Source organism: Ranitomeya imitator, chromosome 3 (genome assembly GCF_032444005.1).
Source record: "Ranitomeya imitator isolate aRanImi1 chromosome 3, aRanImi1.pri, whole genome shotgun sequence".
In the NCBI taxonomy this organism is placed as follows: Eukaryota; Metazoa; Chordata; class Amphibia; order Anura; family Dendrobatidae; genus Ranitomeya; species Ranitomeya imitator.
In genome coordinates, this window is record NC_091284.1 from 586,842,719 (window position 1) to 586,864,757 (window position 22,039).

Here is a 22,039-nt window from a genome sequence, read left to right on the forward strand (position 1 = left end):
TTTTTTGTGCTAAAATTTCAAAAAACAGTTCAAGCCCTCTAATGATTTTATTATTATTTTTTATTGGCCCCTTTGTTATTGTGGATGAAAGTATTGTAACAGTAACAGACTCACCGGTCGCCACCTTCTCCCAGCTTCAGCAGCCCCCCGGTACCATGTGAGCACATCTCAGACCGGCTGGACCACTTTTTGGAGTGGTGGCTACTCGCTCAATATAAGTATGTAGGACTCGGAACAAGGCTCTCTGGGCTCGTTCTGTGTCTCATAGACTTGTATTGAAAAAACTGGTAATAGTGACCTGAGTTCCACACAGCAACCTCTGTGAGATTTGGCAGGTCCCCACATATACTGTCACGTGGTCCCACAACGGATTGGCGTGTCACTGAAACCGACAGATGATGGGAGCCATGGGTATGTTACTACTTTCATGACGCTTAGACACAAGATCTAACAAAAAGGAGAAAATTCCTGGAGTGGGGCTTCAAAGACAAAAATGAAGACCGAGAAATGTCAGAGGTTACAGTCTCCACACAGTAGTGCAAAGACCGGGGGCGATGTATACAGGACACTATCTTTATGCATCCTAAATACCACGCCAGCCAGAAAGACTTGTGTGCTCCAAGAGCCTGCAAATACCATCTTTCTGTTTGGCCAATAAAAGCATCACACCTATTTTGTCTTTTTCTCGCAGTAACATATTTACATCACATATCCTGACTTATATAGAAGTACAGTATAGTTGTCATTAATTCACCTACCCCTTTGTAATATTTTAATTTTTTTTTTCACTGGAGATTTAATGAGAAACTAAAAAATAAACATAAACTGCATTTTGAAACTGTATTGATTGCGTACATCCAGACCAGACAGGCGTAAGATTTGTCAGGTTGTTTTTTTTTTTTAAGCAAGATCTAGTGAGGAGTGAAAAAGTGTTTAAAAAGCAGATAAAACTTGTGGAGGCTGTTTATTGGCTCTCACTCAGCCAACTTTCTGGTACATTACATTTTACCCAACGTGTGACAACCAACCTATAAGGCTAGGTTCAGATTGTGTTAGTGCAATCCGTTTAGCGCCTAGCGCTAGCGGATTGCGTTGTAAAGGGGTCGCGTTAAACGTCCCCGCTCTCGCAGATCTCCGAGAGCGGGAAACGGACCGTGGGCGCGCCTCGGACGCTGCAAGCAGCGTTCGCGGCGCGCCACAAAACACCGGCACATCGCTAGCGTGTGCCGAAAATGGCACGCGCTAGTGATGCGCGTCCCCATTGCTGTTAATGGGCGCGCTAACGGACGCGTTGCACGGCGGTAATTTCGCCGTGCAACGCTGTCCGTTAGCACGGTCCCATTAACGCAATGGGAACCTAGCCTAAGACAGCCTAGAATGTGGTATATGTTCACAAGGAGCCATGTTTGTCTGTAATCCATAATGCAGACCTATGAATATGGAGTGTGTTTTATAAATGTGCCAGGGGTTCTGAGGTTGGCTTTTAGGAGTGACTGGAGTACTGCTGCGTTTCACTACTGGAAGAAATCTCTTGGGAACGCGAAACCCCCGCATTACTTACAAGGGCTTTTTCCCAACAGATCTGTCTTTTTTGGATTCCTTTAAGTTTGCATATGTGAACATCATTGGAACGCACATTCTTCTCAATGCTGCCTATGAAGCTGGAGTGGAAAAGTTTGTCTACATAAGTACAGATGAAGTTTATGGTGGAAGTCTCGATGAGGTACATGATGATGATGATGATGATGATGATGAAGGGTTTGTGACATAAAGACAGCCATGGGTGTCTGGGTGTAAAGACAGCCCCCTATATACAGTGCCTTGCGAAAGTATTCGGCCCCCTGGAACTTTTTAACCTTTTCCCACATATCATGCTTCAAACATAAAGATACCACATGTAAATTTTTGGTGAAGCATCAACATCAAGTGGAACACAGTTGTGAAGTTGAACGAAATTTATTGGTTATTTTAAAGTTTTGTGGAAAATCAAAAACTGAAAAGTGGGGCATGCAATATTATTCGGCAAAAGAGGGGAGAAGCCAGCGCTGCTTATGGTCAGAACGCAATACATGAAGTGCACATGCACATATTGACCACCATTGTTGCCGTGCGCGCCGGGTACGTGCGCCATTCTTTGTGTTCACTGTGATTGATAGGCTGCTGTACACACATACAGCAGCCCTGCCCTAGGCTCTGTTTGATTGTGCACCTGTGCCGCAGCCTGTCTCACCCTTCACCTGTGGTGCTGGTTAGGCAGTGTGGAGGTTGGACCTGAAATGTCTATGTTCAGACCTGGTCAACCTTTATCTGCGCTTGCCCTTTCTGGCGCCATGGGAGTGATCCAGAAACGCTTCAGGTACAGTTTGCATTTAATGTGGTCTTTAAAACATCTAGGAGGCCGTAATGGCACAGCAAATATAAAAAACGTAGAGTAGGACTGCCCCATTATGAGAGTGACGTGGCGGGGTGGCTCAAAGAATTGATCAATTGTTTGCTTAATGTCTCATCTTGAATTAGTTAGAAATCAATATGTGCACTTTATGTATTGCATTCTGACCATAAGCAGCGCTAGCTTCTCCCCTCTTTTGTTTTAATATTATTCGGCCCCTTTACTTTCAGTGCAGCAAACTCTCTCCAGAAGTTCATTGTGGATCTCTGAATGATCCAATGTTGCCCTAAATGCCTAATGATGATAAATATAATCCACCTGTGTGTAATCTAGTCTCCGTATAAATGCACCTGCTCTGTGATAGTCTCAGGGTTCTGTTTGAAGCACAGAGGGCATCATGAAGACCAAGGAAAACAACAGGCAGGTCCGTGATACTGTTGTGGAGAAGTTTAAAGCCAGATTTGAATACAAAATGATTTTAACTTTAAACATCCCAAGGAGCACTGTGCAAGCGATCATATTGAAATGGAAGGAGTATCATACAACTGCAAATCTACCAAGACCCGGCTGTCCCTCTTAACGTTCATCTCAAACAAGGAGAAGACTGATCAGAGATGCAGCCAAGAGGCCCATGATCACTCGGGATGAACTGCAGAGATCTACAGCTGAGGTGGGACAATCTGTCCATAGGACAACAATCAGTCATACACTGCACAAATCTGGCCTTTATGGAAGAGTGGCAAGAAGAAAGCCATTTCTCAAAGATATCCATAAAAAGTGTCATTTAAAGGGAACCTGTCACCTCCAAAATCGATGGTGAGGGAAGCTCATCATCATCATCAGGGGCTTATCTACAGCATTCTGTAATGCTGCAGATAAGCCCCCAATGTGACCTGAAAGAGGAGAAAAAGAGGTTAGCTTATACTCACCCAGGGGCGGTCCCGCTGCGGTCTTGTCAAATGGGTGTCTCAGGTCCGCTCCAGCGCCTCCCATCTTCATTCCATGACGTCCTCTTCTGGTCTTCACGCCGCGACTCCGGCGCAGACGTACTTTGTCTGCCCTGTTGAGGGCAGAGCAAAGTACTGCAGTGCGCAGGTGCCGAGCCTCTCTGACCTTTCCGGCGCCTGCGCACTGCAGTACTTTGCTCTGCCCTCAACAGGGCAGACAAAGAACGCCGGAGCCAGAAGAGGACGTCATGGAATGAAGATGGGAGGCCCCGGCCGGACCTGAGACACCTATAGGAGCAGGACCGTCCCTGGGTGAGTATAATTTAACCTTTTTTTTCTCCTCTTTCAGGTAACATCGGCGGCTTATCTACAGCATTACAGAATGCTGTAGATAAGCCCCTGATGAGGGTGAGCTTACCTCACCATCGATTTTGGGGGTGACAGGTTCCCTTTAAAGTTTGCAACAAGCCACCTGGGAGACACACCAAACATGTGAAAGAAGGTGCTCTGGTCTGATGAAACCAAAATCAAACTTTTTGGCAACAATACCAAATGATATGTTTGGTGTAAAGGCAACACAGCTCATCACTCTGAACACGCCATCCCCACTGTCAAACATGGTGGTGGCAGCATCATGGTTTGGGCCTGCTTTTCTTCAGCAGGAACAGGGAAGATGGTCAAAATTGATGGGAAGATGTATGGAGCCAAATACAGGACCATACTTGAAGAAAACCTGTTGGGAGTCTGCAAAAGACCTGAGACTGGGACAGAAATTTGTCTTCCAAGATAATGATCCCAAACATAAAGCAAAATCTACAATGGAATGGTTCACAAATAAATGTATCCAGGCGTTAGAATGGCCAAAGCAAAGTCCAGACCTCACTCCAATCGAGAATCTGTGGAAAGAGCTGAAAACTGCTGTTCACAAACGATCTCCATCAAACCTCACTGAGCTCGAGCCAAGGAAGAATAGGCAAGAATTTCAGTCTCTCGATGTACAAAACTGATAGAGACATACCCCAAGTGACTTGCAGCTGTAATCACAGCAAAAGGTGGCGCAACAAAGTATTAAGTTAAAGGGGCCGAATAATATTGCACGCCCCACTTTTCAGTTTTTGAATTTCCACAAAAATTTAAAATAACCAATAAATTTCGTCCAACTTCACAATTGTGTTCCACTTGTTGTTTATTCTTCACCAAAAATTTACATTTGGTATCTTTGTTTGAAGCATGATATGTGGGAAAAGGTTGAAAAGTTCCAGGGGGACGAATACTTTCGCAAGCCACTGTACAGTGTCTGAGTGTAAAGGCTAACCCTATATACAGTGTCTGGGTGTGAAGGCTGCCCCCTACATACGGTGTCTGGGTGTGAAGGCAGCCCCCTACATACAGTGTCTGGGTGTGAAGGCAGCCCCCTACATACAGTGTCTGGGTGTGAAGGCAGCCCCCTATATACGGTGTCTGGGTGTGAAGGCAGCCCCCTATATACGTTGTCTGGGTGTGAAGGCAGCCCCCTACATACAGTGTCTGGGTGTGAAGTCAGCCCCCTACATACAGTGTCTGGGTGTGAAGGCTGCCCCCTATATACGGTGTCTGGGTGTGAAGGCAGCCCCCTACATACAGTGTCTGGGTGTGAAGGCAGCCCCCTACATACAGTGTCTGGGTGTGAAGGCAGCCCCCTATATACAGTGTCTGGGTGTGAAGGCAGCCCCCTATATACGGTGTCTGGGTGTGAAGGCAGCCCCCTATATACGGTGTCTGGGTGTGAAGTCAGCCCCCTACATACGGTGTCTGGGTGTGAAGGCAGCCCCCTATATACGGTGTCTGGGTGTGAAGGCAGCCCCCTACATACAGTGTCTGGGTGTGAAGGCTGCCCCCTATATACAGTGTCTGGGTGTGAAGGCTGCCCCCTATATACGGTGTCTGGGTGTGAAGGCAGCCCCCTACATACGTTGTCTGGGTGTGAAGGCAGCCCCCTACATACAGTGTCTGGGTGTGAAGGCAGCCCCCTATATACGGTGTCTGGGTGTGAAGGCAGCCCCCTACATACAGTGTCTGGGTGTGAAGGCAGCCCCCTATATACGGTGTCTGGGTGTGAAGGCAGCCCCCTACATACAGTGTCTGGGTGTGAAGGCAGCCCCCTACATACAGTGTCTGGGTGTGAAGGCAGCCCCCTATATACGGTGTCTGGGTGTGAAGGCAGCCCCCTACATACAGTGTCTGGGTGTGAAGGCAGCCCCCTACATACAGTGTCTGGGTGTGAAGGCAGCCCCCTATATATACATTTATAATATTATCTCAGCACAGGAACATTTTATTTGAACACATCCAATCGTGGAAATTATTATTATTCAAAAATTTATTGATTAAAATCACCAATCATTCGTTGGGGACCCCGACACACATAAAACAGCCAAATCTGTGGGTTCAGTCGACATTAGTCTGTGTATGGGGGGGCTTTAAAATTAAAAAATGGTACTTTCTGTTGGTGAGTGCTGAGATAAGAGGGGACCCCCATTAAAGAGTGCAGGGTGTCTACAGGGAGATTACAGCAGCTTGTTGATTTCTGAGGGAATTTCTGAATGCTGCTTCCCCTCAGTGGGAACTGAGTATTTCTTTCAATGCCCCCCTCAGATTGTAGCTTATTATTAACCCTACATGATCAGTTTATTTGTGGAAGACCTAATGGCCATTTTCAAGAGAATAATCCAGTGGCCATCAGACAACTTGTGTTTGGCTATATGATACCTGATCCACAGACGTTTACTGACCTGCTTCACAGGTCAACGAAATATTGATGGAGTATCACCAATCGCTGATATGATTGTTGAGTCTGAATACAGTATCATATTATCAGCAGCACGAGCAATGGGCTGCGGAGCATGATACATTTATGGATGGACTAGATGGTGGCCCGATTCTAACGCATCGGGTATTCTAGAATATGCATGTCCTCGTAGTATATTGTCCAGTCACGTAGTATATTGCCCAGTCACGAAGTATATTGCCCAGTCACGCAGTATATTGCCCAGTGAGGTAGTATATTGCCCAGTCACGCAGTATATTGCCCAGTGAGGTAGTATATTGCCCAGTCACGCAGTATATTGCCCAGTCACGCAGTATATTGCCCAGTGAGGTAGTATATTGCCCAGTCACGCAGTATATTGCCCAGTCACGTAGTATATTGCCCAGTCACGTAGTATATTGCCCAGTGATGTAGTGTATTGCCCAGCCACGTAGTATATTGCCCAGTCACGTAGTGTTTTGCCCAGGCCACGTAGTGTTTTGCCCAGGCCACGTAGTGTATTGCCCAGGCCACGTAGTGTATTGCCCAGGCCACGTAGTGTATTGCCCAGGCCACGTAGTGTATTGCCCAGGCCACGTAGTGTATTGCCCAGGCCACGTAGTGTTGCCCAGGCCACGTAGTGTATTGCCCAGGCCACGTAGTGTTGCCCAGGCCACGTAGTGTATTGCCCAGGCCACGTAGTGTATTGCCCAGGCCACGTAGTGTATTGCCCAGGCCACGTAGTGTATTGCCCAGGCCACGTAGTGTATTGCCCAGGCCACGTAGTGTATTGCCCAGGCCACGTAGTATACAGCACAGAGCCACATAGTATATTGGCCAGTCACGTAGTATATTGCCCAGCCACTTATGTCACAGGGTAAAAAATAAACATATACTCACCTTCCGATCCAAGGGCCCCTTGTAGTTCTGTCGCCAGCTTCGGTCCCAGGGTGTGATGACGTCGCGGTCACATGACCGTGACGTCATGGCAGGTCCGTCTCATGTAGGCGCGCAGGACCTGTGATGACGTCGCGGAAGGTCCGTGACGTCATGGAAGGTCCTTGTCGCATACCATCCTTAGCACCGGAGCGTCGCGAGGAGCGGGAAAGGCGCCGGAGGGTGAGTATATGATGATTTTTATTTTTTTTAAATTATTTTTAACATTAGATCCTTTTACTATTGACGCTGCATAGGCAGCATCAATAGTAAAAACTTGGTCACACAGGGTTAATAGCGGCGGTAACGGAGTGCGTTACCCGCGGCATAACGCGGTCCGTTACCACCGGCATTAACCCTATGTGAGTGGTGATCGGAGGGGAGTATGCGGGCGTCGGGCAGTGACTGTGGGGAGGAAGGAGCGGCCATTTTCTTCCGGGCTGTGCCCATCGCTGATTGGTCTCGGCAAAACAGCCATGACCAATCAGCGACTTGGATTCCATGACAGACAGAGGCCGCGACCAATGAATATCCGTGACAGACAGACAGAAAGACAGAAGTGACCCTTAGACAATTATATAGTAGGTAAGTGTTTTTCACCTTAGTAGGGTGACTGACATATCCTCTTGATATGATGCGAAAATCAGGAACGAGCGTGCTTATAGGGCTGTGTGCACACGTTGCAGTTTTTTCGCGTTTTTCACGGTTTTTCCCGATAAAAACGCTATAAAACCGCAAAAAAAATGCATACAATAAGCATCCCATCATTTAGAACGAATTCCGCATGTTTTGTGCACATGTTGCGTTTTTTTCCGCAAAAAAAACACATTGCGGTAAAAACCGCAGCATGTTCATTAATTTTGCGTTTTTTTGCGGATTTCCCACTACTAAATGCATTGGGAAGTGTCCGGAAAAAAACGCGGCAAAACCACAGCAAAAACGCGTCAAAACCGCGGCAAAAACGCATGCGGTTTTCTTGCGGATTTCTTGCAGAAAATGTCCGGTTTTCTCAGGAATTTTCTGCGAGAAATCCTGAACGTGTGCACTTAGCCTAAGGCTGTGTGCACACGATGCAGATTTGGTGCAGAATTTTCTGCATAAAATCTGCACTAAATCTGCATCTCCTGGCAGAATCCGCAGGTGCGTTTTTTATGCGTTTTTTTTGTGCATTTTTGATGCGTTTTTTATGCGTTTTTTTTCCAATGGATTTCTATTATGTAGGGTGCAGAAACGCTGCAGAACTGCACAAAAGTGACATGCACTTCTTTGAAATCTGCAGCGTTTCTGCGCAGATTTTTCTGCACCATGTGCACAGCTTTTTTTTTTCACATTGATTTACATTGCACTGTAAATCACAGTGCAGTTCTGCAGCGTTTCTGCTGCAGAAAAATCTGCTGCAGTTCTGCACTAAATCTGCATCGTGTGCACATACCCTAAATGTCTAAATTGGCCATAAAAAAAATGAATTTTTCGAATTGTATAAGAACTTTTAATGAGGATTTGACCGAACCTTTCACCAAATGATTCACACAATGTGTTAGTGGCTGCAGAGCAGAATAAAACATTTTGTAATATTTATTTTGCCTCTCTGTTGCGGAGATATTAGGAATCATAGTAATTGGCCTCTAATGAGATCATTTTTGTTAAGTCCAAGTGGATGTTATCAGCGTTTTCACTGCGGGTGTACTTCTTCTCAGTATATGATGCTTACCAATCATCAGGCAGCAACACTCCGTTTCTCATTGTGTGAGATGAAATCACCTTTATGTCTTCTCCAGTGAGATCAGAGCTGTCATTATATGTCTCACACAGGAGCAGTCTGTTCTGGGCTACTCTCGTGTGAGACATGAGGACACGCTGTACTGATTTCATGACTTACAAGTTGCTTGAGCACAACAGCCGTTTGTGTGATTGCTGACATATCCCTGGACAGGCAGTGTGTGGGGCAGTACAGCAGAGGTGGAAGGAGAGCTGATAGAAGGGTTTGTAATAAGACACAGCTAAACTCATCTGTACTGCCCCTCCCCCCCACTCTTGAGCCATACAAAAGGTACCAGGAGATCAGGGCTGTATCATTACTAGGGATGAGCGAATAGCTTCTGATAACTCCTTATCCTAACAGCTATAGCGCTTACCGAATAGTTGCATCTGGAACCCGGATACCCGCAGCGCTCCCGATAATCAGCTGATCGGCGCCACAGCTGCATGTGTTGCGGCTGTGTGACAGTCACAATACATGCATGGAGAGGCAACAAACAGGCTCCCCACACAGCCGCAACACATGCAGCTGCGGCGCCGAACAGCTGATTATCGGGAGCGCTCCCGGTATCCGGGTTCCACATACAACTATTCGGTAAGCGCTATAGCTGTTAGGATAAGCAGTTATCAGAAGCGATTCGCTCATCCGTAATCATTACATCTCACACACTGAGAAACCTGCTCCAAGCTATTGTGAGTCGTGTTCTTTTTTTTTTTTTTTTCTCTGTTACTACCTGCTTATGACTGGTCAGCATCATAGAGGAAGACTGCAGGCCCCAGTGAAAACTCTGATAATGCCCACTTTGACTTAACAAAAGTTAACTCATTAGAGGCCAGATACTTTGATTGCTAATATCCTTGCAAAAGAGAGTAGAAATCAATAATAAAAGTATTATTCTGCTCTGCGGCCACTATTACATCCTGTGTCCTGTTCAACAGGACTACTGCAACCTCCTGCTCTGTGGCCTTCCCTCTAACACTCTCGCACCCCTCCAATCTATTCTAAACTCTGCTGCCCGACTAATCCACCTGTCCCCCCGCTATTCCCCGGCCTCTCCCCTCTGTCAATCCCTTCACTGGCTCCCCATTGCCCAGAGACTCCACTACAAAACCCTAACCATGACGTACAAAGCCATCCACAACCTGTCTCCTCCATACATCTGTGACCTCGTCTCCCGGTACTTACCTACCCGCAACCTCCGATCCTCACAAGATCTCCTACTCTACTCCCCTCTTATCTCCTCTTCCCACAATCGTATACAAGATTTCTCTCGCGTATCACCCCTACTCTGGAACTCTCTACCACAACACATCAGACTCTCGCCTACCATCGAAACCTTCAAAAAGAACCTGAAGACCTACCTCTTCCGACAAGCCTACAACCTGCAGTAACCACCGATCGACCAAACCGCTGCATGACCAGCTCTATCCTCACCTACTGTATCCTCACCCATCCTCATTCCTCCTGTACCAGTAATGACTTGTATTGTTTAAGATTATTGTACTTGTTTTCATTATGTATACCCCTCCTCACATGTAAAGCGCCATGGAATAAATGGCGCTATAACAATAAATAATAATAATAATAATAAATAATAACATGAAACATTTGGTGTAAGATCCTTTTTAAAGCTTAAAGGGCCTCTGTCACCCCCTCCAGCCGTTATAAACTAAAAGAGCCACCTTGTGCAGCAGTAATGCTGCATTCTAACAAGGTGGCTCTTTTAGTTTTTGGTGCAGTTATTGCCAAAATAAAGCGTTTTATAATTTCGCCAAAATACCTTTCTTTAGACAGGGAGGCAGGTCTTAACCCCCCTGCTGCACACGCCACACTGCCGTCACTCAGATCTTCTTTGGTGCCGGGCACCGCCTCCTCCATGCTGTTTTCCAATGAAATCCGGCGCCTGCGCCCAGCTAGTGAATCCCAGCCCTACACTGTGCATAATGCATAGCACACTGCGGGGCTGGGATTCTCTAGCTGGGTGGCCGCACAGGCGCAGTCTGCAAGACTGCATCTGAGGTCAGACGTCCAGAGCTCACTGCGCCTGCCCCAGCCAGTACTAAACAGCGCAGGTGTCGGATTTCATTGGAAAACAGCGTGGAGGGGGCGGCGCCCCTGAAGATTTGAGTGACGGCAGTGTGGCGTTTGCAGCAGGGGGGATTTAAGACCTGCCTCCCTGTCTAAAGAAAGGTATTTTGGCGAAATTATAAAACGCTTTATTTTGGCTTTAACTGTACCAAAAACTAAAAGAGCCACCTTGTTAGAATGCAGCATTACTGCTGCACAAGGTGGCTCTTTTAGTTTATAACGGCTGAAGGGGGTGACAGAGGCCCTTTAAATGAGAAGTGCATCGTAATCTTTCTTGAAATACACGTACATCATTGTATGAGCGGCTGTGTGAATAGGCAGTAATATGCTGTCATAAAGAATGATGTTGAAAAAAAATGTTAAGAATTAAAAGAACCCCAAGAGGACCTAAAAATGTAATTATCTATCTATATAATCGTCTAAGGGTCACTTCCGTCTGTTTGTCTGTCTGTCACGGAAATCCCACGTCGCTGATTGCTATCAGCGACGGGCACAGTCAGGCCGCGAATTCGCCACTTCCTACTCTCCATCAGTACTCCCCTCCATACTCCCCTCCAGTCAGCGCTCACACAGGGTTAATGACTGCATTAGGCTTCTTTCACACTAGCGTCGATACTGGGCCGTCGCAATGCGTCGGCCTGACATACCGACGCACGTTGTGAAAATTGTGCACAACGTGGGTATCGGATGCAGTTTTTCAACGCATCCGCTGCCCATTCTATGTCCCGGGGAGGAGGGGGCGGAGTTCCGGCCGCGCATGCGCGGTTGGAAATGGCGGATCCGATGAAGGAAAAAACGTTACATTGAACGTTTTTTCATGCCGACGGTCCGCCAAAACATGACGGATCCAGTGCACGACGGACGCGATGTATGGACATACGTCACGATCCGTCGTCAATACAAGTCTATGGGCAAAAAACGCATCCTGCGGCAACATTTGCAGGATCCGTTTTTTGCCCAAATGACAGATTGCAACGAATTAAAAAAAATGCGGTGTAGCGCAGTCCGTTAACGCTGCTATTAACCTTGTGTGACCATGCAGCATCAATAGTAAAAAGATCTAATGTTAAAAATAAACAAAATAAAAAATCATTATATTCTCACCTTCCGTCGCCTTTCCTGCTGCTCCTCGCGACGCTCCGGTCCACGCATTGCGGTCTCGCGAGATGATGACGTAGCGGTCTCGCGAGACCGCAATGCATTCTTGGGACCTGAGCGTCGCAAGGAGCATCGGTAAACGCCTGGGCTGGATCCGGGGGCTGACGAAAGGTGAATATATAAATATTTTTTATTTTAATTTTTTTTTTTTTTTTAACAGGGATATGGTACCCACATCAGGGCTGTGGAGTCGGTAAGCCACAGTTGCGACTTCGACTCCTGGATGTTATCAGGTTCCGACTCCGACTCCTTCATAAATGGCCAATTTGTAACAATAAATTTACTGTTGTCAAATATTAACATCGTGCTTATTCAGTTTCTCACCATCATATAAGTAATCAGACCACTTAGAGCAAAAACTATATTTATTAGAATATAGCAAATAACTTTTATAAACTTTTATAAACTCTTGTAAGTAAATATGCAATAAACACTTATGCAGTTAATAAGAAGAAATCTATACACTGTCAGACATAATGTTTTCTATCTTGAGTGATGGTGAAATGTTCAAATACAGCTGATTTAATGTGACGCTTCTTTGACATTCTCAGGTTTTTAATTCTGCATTCACAATCCAAATGACAATTGTTTTTCCAAAAAACAATTGTACAAAATTATTGCCAGGTCGTACAACTGCTATAGTGGTCAGTAATACTGTTATTCCTCATGTACTCACAGTTAACTGATGCAAAGTTTGTTCAAAGGATAATACTTCTTACAGTCTTCCTCTTCTGAGTAGCAGCTGTGAGATGCTTGGAAGATGCACACCAAACATCTAGTCTAGAGGAGGAGCTTTACTACTAAAGAATTTGCAACACATTTTCACTTTCAGTTTCATACATTGTAAGTAGGGGGGTTGGGGCAGCATGAGGTTAACCAAGTATAAGATTAGATAAGGGCAGTGGAGAACAGTGACACACAAGAAAGAAGAAATGTCTCTATCTCCAGCAGAACTGCTTATCACTGCTGTTCATAGTTTGATAGAACATATATATTTGAGTAACATTTATAAAATTCATATGAAAGTTCAATTATGAAATATTAATACATTTTTTTTAAAGCTGGAGTCGGTACATTTCTACCGACTCCGACTCCAACCAAAACTAACTCCGACTCCACAGCCCTGACCCACATTGCTATATACTACGTGGGCTGTGTTAGATACTGCATGGGCTGTGTTATATACTACGTCTCTGTGCAATATACTACGCGGCTGTGGTATATATTACGTGGCTGGGCAATATACTACATCGCTGTGCTCCATACTACATGGCCTGTGTTATATACTGCATGGGCTGTGTTACATACTACGTGGCTGTGATATATACCACGTGGCTGTGCAATATATTACGTGGCTGTGCAATATGTTACGTGGCTGGGCAATATACTATGTGGGCTGTGTTATATACTGCATGGGCTGTGTTATATACTACGTCTCTGCCATATACTACATTGCTGTGGTGTATATTACGTGGCTGGGCAATATACTACGTGTCTGTGCTATATACTACGTGGGCTGTCTTATATACTGCGTGGATAGTGTTATATACTGCGTGGGCTGTGTTATATACTACGGGGCTGTTATATACTGCGTGGGCTGTGTTATATACTACGTGGGCTGTGTTATATACTACGTGGGCTGTGTTATATACTGCGTGGGCTGTGTTATATACAGCGTGGATAGTGTTATATACTGCGTGGATAGTGTTATATACTGCGTGGGCTGTGTTATATACTACGGTGGCTGTGTTATATACTGCGTGGGCTGTGCTATATACTACGGGGGCTGTGTTATATACTACGGGGGCTGTGTTATATACTACGGGGGCTGTGTTATATACTACGGGGGCTGTTATATACTGCGTGGGCTGTGTTATACACTGCGTGGGCTGTGTTATATACTGCGTGGGCTGTTATATACTGCGTGGGCTGTGCTATATACTGCGTGGGCTGTGCTATATAGTACATGGGCTGCATGCTACTTGGCCGTGTTATATTTCTCTGCTGTATCTGTGCATTATGAATTGTGGTATGTGTTAAAGAGGGGGGCCCACTGAGACTCTTTCTCCCAGGGCCCTCAAAAACCTGGAGCAGGCCCTGGCTTCACTGATTGTTCGCGGCCGGGCGTGACCAATCAGCGACAGGCGCAGTCCAGCCGCGAATTGGCGCGGAATTTGAATACTGCGTAGGCTGTGTTATACACTGCGTGGGCTGTGTTGTACACTGCGTGGGCTGTGTTACGTACACTGCGTGGGCTGTGTTACGTACACTGCGTGGGCTGTGTTACGTACACTGCGTGGGCTGTGTTACGTACACTGCGTGGGCTGTGTTACGTACACTGCGTGGGCTGTGTTACGTACACTGCGTGGGCTGTGTTACGTACACTGCGTGGGCTGTGTTACGTACACTGCGTGGGCTGTGTTACGTACACTGCGTGGGCTGTGTTACGTACACTGCGTGGGCTGTGTTGCGTACACTGCGTGGGCTGTGTTGCGTACACTGCGTGGGCTGTGTTGCGTACACTGCGTGGGCTGTGTTGCGTACACTGCGTGGGCTGTGTTGCGTACACTGCGTGGGCTGTGTTGCGTACACTGCGTGGGCTGTGTTGCGTACACTGCGTGGGCTGTGTTGCGTACACTGCGTGGGCTGTGTTGCGTACACTGCGTGGGCTGTGTTGCGTACACTGCGTGGGCTGTGTTGCGTACACTGCGTGGGCTGTGTTGCGTACACTGCGTGGGCTGTGTTGCGTACACTGCGTGGGCTGTGTTGCGTACACTGCGTGGGCTGTGTTGCGTACACTGCGTGGGCTGTGTTGCGTACACTGCGTGGGCTGTGTTGCGTACACTGCGTGGGCTGTGTTGCGTACACTGCGTGGGCTGTGTTGCGTACACTGCGTGGGCTGTGTTGCGTACACTGCGTGGGCTGTGTTGCGTACACTGCGTGGGCTGTGTTGCGTACACTGCGTGGGCTGTGTTGCGTACACTGCGTGGGCTGTGTTGCGTACACTGCGTGGGCTGTGTTGCGTACACTGCGTGGGCTGTGTTGCGTACACTGCGTGGGCTGTGTTGCGTACACTGCGTGGGCTGTGTTGCGTACACTGCGTGGGCTGTGTTGCGTACACTGCGTGGGCTGTGTTGCGTACACTGCGTGGGCTGTGTTGCGTACACTGCGTGGGCTGTGTTGCGTACACTGCGTGGGCTGTGTTGCGTACACTGCGTGGGCTGTGTTGCGTACACTGCGTGGGCTGTGTTGCGTACACTGCGTGGGCTGTGTTGCGTACACTGCGTGGGCTGTGTTGCGTACACTGCGTGGGCTGTGTTGCGTACACCGCGTGGGCTGTGTTATATAGTACATGGGCTGCATGCTACTTGGCCGTGTTATATTTCTCTGCTGTATCTGTGCATTATGAATTGTGGTATGTGTTAAAGAGGGGGGCCCACTGAGACTCTTTCTCCCGGGGCCCTCAAAAACCTGGATCAGGCCATGGCTTCACTGATTGTTCGCGGCCGGGCTTGACCAATCAGCGACAGGCGCAGTCCGGCCGCGAATTGGCGCGGAATTTGAACCACGCTTCGCTAATTGGGCGCGCCCGGCCGGCCGAATCTTGTGCATAAATTGCATTATTCTGAAAACTTCATAAATAAAATAGATACATATTCTAGAATACCCGATGCGTTAGAATCGGGCCACCATCTAGTATTTATTACAATTACACAAGCACAAACCAAAAACCTTGCTGCAAGTAGATGTGCTGTATACCCAGTATATATGAAAAAATAGCTAGTCTTTAAATAGCTCCAAAATTGTCACCGCCCTTACCGCCAAGAATGGCTGTGTATAAGGGGTTAATATTTTCTTCCATGTGAAGATCTATGGTATGTCCTCACAGAATGTCGGGGTATATATACCACCCCACAACACTTGGGAGCGCGGGCTGTCCTGGGTATATAGCTAACAGTGCCATACTGGGCTAATGCTGCTTCCGCACAGCACTGCCCCCTCCGGTTGGCACAGTGCACTTACTGATGCTCATTTTCTATACAGAGTCTGGTGGTTCGAGGGGCCACATTGATGGAAACAATGATGCTGAAAATTTGGACTGTGTTATTCCCAGCACCACATTATGTAGATGAATATCTTCATTACAGAATGTCTTGCCCAGTATTCTGAACATTATTCCACTTTGTTGCCATTTTTAAAAATTCATATTTCATTAGGAATTTGATGAAACCTCACCAAAACGGCCGACTAATCCGTATGCATCATCCAAAGCAGCTGCAGAAAGCATTGTCCTGTCTTTCTGGGAAAGATACAAGGTAAGGAGGCAGCGGAAGAGCCAAGGATCTATTAGCACTGGGAGTCGCGGCTCTATTCAGCGGGTACGTGTGTAAGTGAAGCATCACACGGCCATATGTTGTGAAGTGTGAAATGATTATTTATACTGCGGGATGGATTTAGGACGTGGACCAACGTGTCCGACCTGCTCTGCACCAGCTGTCATTCGTATCTTACCTATGAAGCTATGTAATCTGGCCAGGGTGACAGCAGAAAGACATGATAGACAGTTCTCAGTGCGGCGTACATGTTATGCCTCGTAATACAGGAGGGTCCAATATGACTAACCAGACTAATCACTGTTTTTGGTGTAAATTATATTACCACATGTCAAACAGTTTACCAGCTGGTGCAGTAGATCCTAAAAAACCATCAGACTCCGCATTCATGATCTATAAACACTCGCCACTGATACAATCAATTAAGGTATAGTGCCTTTATAGCAAGGCCATGATCATATTGATTACGGACACACCAAAATACATAACTCCTATAGAAACTCACGGAGTACTGTGCGTGCTTGATAAATAAAAAAACATTTTATTAGTCAATATATCAAAAAGGTCAATAATACAGACACATAGCACAACATTAACATTTTCTTTTTAAAAAAAACAGCTTATCGTGGACAAGGCACACACAAAGGGGATCTCATGCGTTAAGCCACAAGGACATACAAACACTGAAATTCTGTAACGACTAGCTCACAGGAAGGGATCTATCCAATGGCATCACAATAGTGCATCAACAAACGTGCCAATAGTAGGTTAATTCAATGAACAAAAGTATAGCCACAAGATCACTGGGCAAAAGATAGATTTTACATAGATCTGTATCATTCGTAACCAACCACCCACCTATCACTTAGCATGCCCAAAGGTTGACCGTCAGAAACCATCCCTAATCCTGCTTACCCATATGGCCAATCAGTGTGTGTGTCCTGGCAGTCCCAGTTTTTGAGTCTGTGTATTAGAATAATTTATTGAAAGTTGGTGTGTTCAAAATAATAGCAATGTGGAGTTCAATTAGTGAGGTCAATCATTCTGCGAGGAAACCGGTGTGAATCCGGTGCAGTTCCCTAATGGTGTAGGCAGTTTGAAGGAGGGAGGAGGTTTGCTGAACAGATGGATTTTTCATCCATGTGCCACAAAACGTAATACCGTTAGGCTATGTTGTAGGTAACAAAAGTGAAGACTAGTGTGTGCATGTTGTATAGGCTCTACGTATTTTCTGTATGACATGGGGAGATTACTGCAGCCACTATGAGTCGGGTACATAGGATTTTCTGGCCAAAATTTAATGCTGCACCATGTTACTTTACTGTGAGGTTTCTCCTTTTTGGTGTCTAATCTTGGTGCCTTCAGTGTGACCGGTCATGTCCTACTGATGACTGCATGTGATACACACAGACATCACGACCGGCTGTCACTCTCCGTGATATCTAAGCTCTTGTGTTGTGAATTCGATTATGTTCTGTAGCTAATCATATAGGAGGCCCATGTCTGTATTGTATCTGTTCAGGGAAATATTTGCCTTTGGTTATGTACCAGTTTTTTTAATATTTATTATCGAGCAACATTTGTTTCTTTGCAGTTTCCAGTTATCATCACCAGAAGTAGCAATGTGTATGGACCACATCAGTACCCAGAAAAAGTAAGTGTCATCCATTTGTTTTTTTGTTTGCTAATTTTTTTAATCTGACCTATAAGCTAGCCAGCCTCAGTGTCTGGACCACCACGTGTGCACACAATACAGTGTGTGTATGTATATAATAAACTGCTCAAAAGAAAAAGGACCACTAAAATACCTACATATCACTGAATTAAATATTCGAGTTGTAAATCTTTATTCATTACATAGTGGGATGCGTTGAGCACAATCAAAATTAAAAAAAATCAATGTAAATCAAAATTAATTAATTAATGGAGGTCTGGATTTGGAATGACACTTAAAATTTGGAAAATCAAATTACAGGCTAGTCCAACTTCAGTGGAAATGCTTCAAGACAAGGAAATGATGCTCAGTAGTGTGTGTGGCCTCCACGTGCCTGTATTACCTCCCTACAACGCCTGGGCATGCAATGAGGTGACGGATGTTCTCCCGAGGGATCTCCTCTCAGACCTGGATTAACCCCTTACTAACATCGGGAGTAATAGTACGCCGATGTCGGTATCCCTCCCTTTGATGTGGGCTTCGGCGGCATCTTTTCCGGGGGCATGTCAGCTATTTTGAACAACTGACATGTAGTACCCGCAATAGCTGCGAGTGGAATTGCGATCCGCCCACGTCTATTAACTAGTTAAATGCTGCTGTCAAACTCTGACAACGGCATTTAAATGGCGCTTCCGGTAATCGTGCCATAAATACGCACATCGGTGACTCACGTGAGCGGGGGGGGTCATCGGTTCGTGGGCATGACAACCAGAGGTCTCCTGGAGACCTCTCCGGTTGTCAGTGCTGGATTGCTATGAGCTCCTCAGTAGTCAGCGCTCATAGCACGTCAGTATATCAGCTACCTAGAGGCGATCTGAACATGGCCTGTATGTAGCAGAGCCGATTCGGCTATGGCAGCTTCTAGTCTCCTAAGGAGACTATTGAAGCATGCCAAAAGTTGAAGAAAAACGTTTTTAAAAATGTTAAAAAATATATATATAAAGGTTCAAATCACCCCCCTTTCACCCCAATCAAAATAAAACAATAAAAAAATGAAACATATTTGGTATCGCCGAGTTCAGAATCGCCCGATCTATCAATAGAAAAAAGGAATAACCTAATTGCTAAACAGCGTAGCGATAAAAAAGTCAAAATGCCAGAATTATGTTTTCTTGGTTGCCGCGACATTGCATTATAATGCAATAACGGGCGATCAAAAGAACCAAAATCGTATCATTAAAAATGTCAGCTCAACACACAAAAAAACAATCCTTCACCCAACCCGAGATCACGAAAAATAGAGACGCTACGGGTATCGGAAAATGGCACAATTTTTTTTTTTTTTTTTTTAGCAAAGTTTGGAATTTTTTTTTCACCTCTTAGTTAAAAAAGAACCTAGACATGTTTGGTGTCTTTGAACTCTTAATGACCTGGAGAATCATAATGTCAGTTTTAGCATTTAGTGAACCTAGCAAAAAAGCCAAACAAAAAAACAAGTGTGGGATTTCCCTTTTTTGCTATTTCATTGCACTTGGAATTTTTTCCAATTTTCTATTACACGACATGGTAAAACCAATGGTGGTGTTCAAAAGTACAACTCGTCCCTCAAAAAAACAAGCCCTCACATGGCCATATTGATGGAAAAATAAAAAAGTTATGGCTCTGGGAAGGAGGGGAGCAAAAAATGAAAACACAAAACCGAAAAAAGCTCAGGTCATGAAGGGGTTAAAGCATCAGCCAACTCCTGGACAGTCTGTGGCGCAATGTGGCATTGGTGGACGGAACAGACATGATGTGCTCGATTGCACTCAGGTCTGGAGAATAGGCGGGTCAGTCCATAGCATCAATGCCTTCATCATGCAGAAACTGCTGACACACTCCAGCCACATGAGGCCTAACATTGTGATGCATCAGGAAAAACCCAGGGCCAACCGCACCAGCATATGGTCTCACAATGGATCTGAGGATCTCAACCCGGTACCTAATGATCGTCGGGCTACCTCTGACCAGCACATAAAGGGCTGTGCGGTCTTCCAAAGAAATGCCACCCCACACCATTACTGACCCTCTGCCAAACCAGTCATGCAGGAGGATATTGCAGGCTGCAGAACTTTCTCCACGGCATCTCCATACTCTGTCACGTCTGTCACATGTGCTCAGTGTGAACCTGCTCTCATCCGTGAGGAGTACAGGGCACCAATGTTGAATCTGCCAACCTTGATGCTCTCTGCCAAATGCCAATCGCTCTGTATGGTGTTGGGCTGTAAGCTCAACACCCACTTGTGAACGTCTGGACCTTGTACCACCCTCATGGAGTCTGTTTCTTAAAGTTTGAGCAGACACATGGATGTTAGTGGCCTGCTCTAGGTCATTTGCAGAGCTCTGGCACTGTTCCTCGAAATAAGGAAGAGGTAGCGGTCCTGCTGCTGGGTTGTTGACCTCCTACGGTCCCCTCCATGTCTCCTGGTATCTGTTCCATGCTCTTGACACTGTGCTAAAACACAGCTACCCTTCTTACCACAGCTCACACTGGTGTGCCATCCTGCATGAGCTGCACTACCTGAGCAACTTTTATGGGTTACTACTGTAGCTCTAGAGGTGAGAGCAATGACAAAATGTAAAAGTGATCAAACAGCCAAAAGGATGAGAACAGAGAAAGGGTCTGTGGTAATCCCCTGCAGAACCACTTCTTTGTAGGGGTTGTCTTGCTAATTGCCTATCATTTCTACCTGTTGTCTGTTCCATTTGAACAACAGCAGGAGAAATTGATTCGCAGGCGGTGTTGCTTCATAACTGGACAGGTTGATTGCACAGAAACGTGATTGACTTGGAGTTGCATTGTGTTGTTTGTGTCCCCTTTACTTTTTTTTTAGCTCAGATGATTCCGTAAAACTATCCATTCAGGTTTTTTCCCCCCATTTAGCCAAGTGTACATGTGTTTTCCATGGGGAGATCAGAATAGGCCATTGGCTTAATCCTTTTCCCCCTGACATTTGCCTTGTGGAGACATGGTTGTTGGGTGTCCATATTTTGATGGCAGAAAACTGGTGCAGAGGGGGATGATACATTTCTAGGAGGACTACAGCACTGGAGAGCTGACGTTTAGTTCTTGGAGGACTGCAGATCTTTACTGTAGTCTTCATCCATCTTTCTCCTACTAGTAATTCATTCAGCAGGTTTGTGTTTTCTGCTCCAGTGTGATTGTAAATGACATTGTAGAAGTATTAATTGCAGAAAGCACGGTTAACATCTGTTTTCCTGTTCTGTAATTCTGGTTTTATTGCCTGCACACCATGTTGTTTCTTAAGTAAAGCAGTATGAAAGAAAGCAGTTATGTGATCTTAATTGCACTTTTCTGCGTTAGGTTTACCATTACTGCGTAAATCTGCACGGGGCCTGAAATAACCCGCTAAAATGACACCTCTGTGTGTTTATGTACTCAGTAGGCTTGTAAGCGTCTAATTGATGGGGTATACTTGTGAGCTTCTATCCTACTGCGTGGAATAAATGGCAGCGTTCTATACCAGGAGGACTTGTGCTAGTATGGGTTGTTACAGACTGTAAGGTATACAAGCATCAACCATAACATTAAAACCACCCGTCTATTATTGTCTGGCTCCTGCTCTTTCTGCCAGCATTGCTCTGATCCAGCAAGGCATGGCCTTCAGAATACCTCTATAGGTGTCCTGGTGCATCTGACATTACCCGCCCGAAACACCGTGTCTGCGAACTGAGACACTGATTTGGCTTTTATTTTGAGTCCTATTGCACGACTCGTTAAAGGGTTGATTGTGACTTGTAGGATCGCTACTTCCAACAGGTGGCGCTATAAAGTCCTCTTTTTCTCTGAAGAGGCAATTTGCATGCTGACATTACCAGCAGCTTCTCTAAAGGGTTTTTTCCACTACTAGGACAACCCCTTCTTAATCTGGCGGGGAGTGTAAAGGTACCGTCTCACAGTGGCACTTTCTCTATCGCCTTTCATTGGG

General features: G+C 45.9%; 1 protein-coding gene across 2 annotated transcripts in view; it reads left to right on the forward strand.

Moving 5' to 3' along the window:
- TGDS (TDP-glucose 4,6-dehydratase) overlaps positions 1 to 22,039 on the forward strand; it is a 55,251-nt gene that overhangs the window by 7,157 nt on the left and 26,055 nt on the right. The window contains exons 5-7 of one of the 2 annotated variants that reach the window (XM_069758047.1): positions 1,581 to 1,723; positions 16,280 to 16,378; positions 17,991 to 18,050. In XM_069758047.1, the coding sequence (XP_069614148.1) occupies positions 1,581 to 1,723; positions 16,280 to 16,378; positions 17,991 to 18,050 (302 nt within the window). The remainder of the gene's footprint in view (positions 1 to 1,580; positions 1,724 to 16,279; positions 16,379 to 17,990; positions 18,051 to 22,039) is intronic. The other variant, XM_069758048.1, reaches the window with a different exon arrangement.